Source organism: Suncus etruscus, chromosome X, assembly GCF_024139225.1.
Source record: "Suncus etruscus isolate mSunEtr1 chromosome X, mSunEtr1.pri.cur, whole genome shotgun sequence".
NCBI classification, from domain to species: domain Eukaryota; kingdom Metazoa; phylum Chordata; class Mammalia; order Eulipotyphla; family Soricidae; genus Suncus; species Suncus etruscus.
This window is the reverse complement of record NC_064868.1, coordinates 40,880,214-40,884,265: the sequence shown is the minus strand read 5'-3', so window position 1 is coordinate 40,884,265 and position 4,052 is coordinate 40,880,214. Positions and strand designations below refer to the sequence as shown.

At 54.2% G+C, this 4,052-nt stretch overlaps 1 protein-coding gene across 1 annotated transcript; it reads right to left on the bottom strand.

The window, feature by feature from the left end:
• Positions 1–736: 736 nt before the first annotated feature.
• On the bottom strand, positions 737–2,490 carry MID1IP1 (MID1 interacting protein 1). The gene has a single exon (XM_049767122.1). The coding sequence runs from the start codon at positions 2,197–2,199 to the stop codon at positions 1,648–1,650; it is 552 nt and encodes a 183-aa protein (XP_049623079.1). The 5' UTR covers positions 2,200–2,490; the 3' UTR covers positions 737–1,647.
• Positions 2,491–4,052: the final 1,562 nt, after the last annotated feature.

Below are 4,052 nucleotides of genomic sequence, written 5' to 3'. Positions count from 1 at the left end.
CTCTGGGATCTAGAGATACAGATAAAGGACATAGACCAGGTTAAAAACACCTTTTAGTCTAAGATCAGTATAAAAAGACTTGTAAATAGGGGCTGGAGAGATATCATGGAGGTAAGGCATTTGCCTTGCATGCAGAAGGACAGTGGTTCGAATCCTGGCATCTCATATGTCCCTCGAACCTGCCAGGAGCGATTTCTGAGCATAGAGACAGGAGTAACCGCTGAGTGCTGCCGGGTGTTACCCAAAAATAAAAAAATTACTTGTAAATAATGTCAACAAGGCATGTGTCATAGTGATATTTTTCTAATTTCTCACTTCTCAGTTTCCCAGTGAAATTTCTGCCTAAAAGTATAAAGGCTTCAAAAGTGTTTGTCTGCAATTGGTCTTCTCAAAAAAAAAAAATCAGAATTGTTAATGATGCGCTCTGATAAATTGGGTTAATTAATTGAAAAATACCGATGTATCCTCCTCCCACGTCCTTTGAGATGTATAAGCCTCTGTGGAGGTGTATGGGCCTACCTATGTTATATGAGTTAAAAATAAAAGGCTTGGAAGTAAATGATGTCAGCGGCCACTTTCCAAACCAAACTGCATACTTACAGAGAATTGTCCATCACCTGGAATGACCAGAGGGGAAAGTGAGTTCACTTTCACTCAAACAAAAGTTAATCAATGCGTTTTTATTTACTATTAAGCCATTCGCTGGTGGATTAAAGAACAACAAACTTTGATGGAGTTTCGTTAACACATTTGCCTTTTTATTTTAGAATATAGTCTACATCTGGATTAAAAAAGTTTTAAATAAATTTAAGACATAAAACAATAGCGGAACCCTTCATCATTCTACGTACATCACGAAAAGAATGTCAGCTGGCTCCGTTTCGGTTAAGTCCACTTTCTCATAATAACGCTATTATTTTGCACTGGCTAAGTGACAAGTTGCGCACAGTGCCAATTTACTCGCACTGGGGTGAGGGCACGGTGGCTTGAAAGGGTGGGATCGGGGTGCCACAGGACAACTATACAGTGTAACAGAAAATCATCAATAAAGTAGTACCGGTTACCTACGGACAATGCAGTTTGTGTGCTTATCACAATGGAATCGCTGAAGTTTCAGAGCAAGGAGGAGAGTCAACATATTTAAAACAGGGCCACTGTTACAAAAAAGAAATAGTGCAAACAGGAAAACTGATGCAATCCTAGTAATGCCGCGGCCTCCAGCAGCCCATTGGCAGGGCCGCGCCTTCCCCAGCGCCCGGCTCTGGGCGGCGCTGAAATGAGGCAAGCCAGCGCCCCGCCCTGGTAGGGCCCCAGCTCCCAAAAGCCAGAAAAGAAACTCCAGGAAAGGCACAGACAGAAGGCAGGGCGTCCGCCCAAGTCTCATCCCCCACCAACGCAGAGCGCAGGTCTCTCCCCCCCTCCTCGGGAGGTCCTTGAGCCCCTCATCTCCCGCCACCACTTTCCTCTCCCCCCAAGAGTGCCCCTCCTCCATGCAGACTCTGCTTCCCCAGCACTTTCGCGAGTCCCCAACTTGGCTCTCCGTCCACCTCACCCTGCAGCCAGAAAGAAAATAGCTTTGAGAAAAGAGAGGGTGGGAGAAGGGACTGGGGAGGGTGTTGGACTGCCGCGGCGTGATCCCTCACACCCTCAGTGACCCCAGTTGCCAAAGCCGATCTCCTGCTTGTATCTGTTAGTGAGGATGTTGGCTTTGCGTGTGAGTTTGGAGAGCACGGTGTGCAGCCCGCGCAGGTGGTAGTGAAACTGCTGTTCCAGGTCCTCCTCGCCGGCGTCCGCGCCCTCCAGGTGTCCCAGGTCCACCAGGATGTCCTTGGACTTCCAGGCGCTACCTTCCTCGCCTCCCGCCGGGGGCGGCGGCTGGTGCAGCACCCCCCACTCGATGTCGTTGCGGATGGACTTGAGCAGCATGTAGTGGCTGTACATGTCCCGGGAGGGCGAGTAAAAACTGCCCTTGGCACTGCCCGGCCCGGGAGCCGAAGGCGCGCGCTCCTCCAGGCAGCCGGCACTGCCGCCTACCTCCACGCCGACCTCGTTGTCTAGATCGGGCTCGGCCAGGGGCACGTCGCGCAGCAGACTGGGCACCATCACCGTCTGGTCCATGTTGTTCACGGCGCCGATGAAGCGGTTCATGGCGTTGAAGAGCGAGTGCTTCTGGTTGTAGGTGTCACAGATTTGCATCATGGTGGCCGCGCGGGTGCCCAAGCGCTGGGACGCAGGAGCAGAGAGAGAGCCGGCGAGGCAAAGGGGTGCCCGCCTTCACAGCGCTCGGAGGCCGGCGCCCGGGGCCTAGGCTCGAGCCGGTGCGGCGGACTTACCGGCTACTCCTCCCTCTCTCTGCAACTCTCAGCTCGATCGCAGCCCGGCCCGGCGGGATGCGCGGCTCGGGATCACGGCGCGTGGTCCGCGGGTCGACCCTGACCTGGCGGGGAGACCTGGGGAGAGAGCGATGTTTACCGGGTTAAGGGTGCCCCAACTCTCCCGCCGGTGCGCACCTCCTTCCCCAGTTCCGGCTCGCTTGGGACAGAACCTTGGTGACTCCCCAAAGCTAGGCAGTCCCGCCTTCTTCGCCGGCCTAAGGCCTCGGAGAAGTGGGGGCGCTCCTCCACCCCCTCTCCTGGCGAAAAGCAGCCCCGCTGACCCGAGCCAAGAAGGGGCGACCGACCCACCTCCTCTGGCCGCTGGGGTGGCTGGGTGGTCCCGGGGCGGGCGGCGGCTGCTGTGGTCAGTGGCCGAACAGTGACTGCGGGCGTCGTGGTGGCGTAGGCCCCTGACCCATCCCAGGTGCTCAATTTATAGAAACCAGGAAAGGTGTCGCCGGTTCTCAGGGCCACCCCCCAAGTCTCCTCCTCCCGCCTCTTAGGCAGCGCGGAGATAAAAGGCCCGAGCCGAGCCGGGATGACCGCGAGTAACACTCCCCAAGCCCTTTCTAAGGCAGGGGCGGGGCGCTCCGGGCCAGCTCCGCCTCTCGCCTGATACCCGGCGGAGGGAGGGCGCCGGGGCCGGGCCGGGCCGGGCAGGGTAGGGCAGAGGGATGGAGCAACCGCGCCCTGCCAGCCCTAAGCCCGGCGCTGGCCAGCTGGGGAGGGCCGGGCAGCGAGCGGTTACCGAGGGCGCCGGCATCTGGGCTAAGCAGAAGGCGGGCTGAGCGTGGGGGCTGGGTGGACCTTGCGCACATTCTCCGGATGGGAATGACCGGAATGAGCACTTCCAGTTTTCCAAGTGACTCCCCCAACTTGCAATAAGGCCCGGAAACTGCATTCCCGGGTTATTATTAGCCGTCGGGGATGAAGGAGTGCGGCAACAACTTCATTCGGGGTTTCTTATGTAAGAAAGGGCATGGACATGCCGGGTGCACGTGAACATGGGGTGTTCTGGTGATGACCCAGCACTTCACCCTGCACTTTGGGCCAGGGAAACAAACCTCAGAAGTTTTTGCCTCCCTCCAGACAAGTTCTTTCTCAACCTAATACAGTAGCGATTGCTGTCTTAAGAAGAATCCACCATGGGCCCGAAAGGCTTTTTTTAATTTAAGAATAGATGTGTCTGTGGTTCTTGACTTTTGTCCAAATCCTGCTGTTCAGATGCTGACGACTCAGGCTGGCTGGCTTTGTGGGAGCCAGGGGTGCCCGACAGTAGTTAGCTTTAAAGTTGGAGGAGGGGAGTTCGAACTATTACTTTCAAAAGAGACTTCTTAGGACACAGGATCATTTAATAGAAGCTGGGTTATGTCCCATATCGATGGCTTTAATGAGAGTTAAGAGTGTTGCACCTATGGGTTTGGAGAGATAGTGCAGTTAGTTCACTTGGGGACTGTTAAACAACAACTTGACTCCAGTTTTGTTTTCATTTGCCATATCACCCTGTCCCTCACCTGTCAGTCTTCTCTAGCAGTCCTGCAACTTATTACACCGGACAAGTTTCCGATTTTCAATCGCCTTTCTCAAAAATCTTTCAAGCAGCTTTGAAAATGATGCCTTTATACCGATTAAAAAGTGCACAGAAGGAGAAAGCCTGCTTTTAAAAGAAGTTTATTT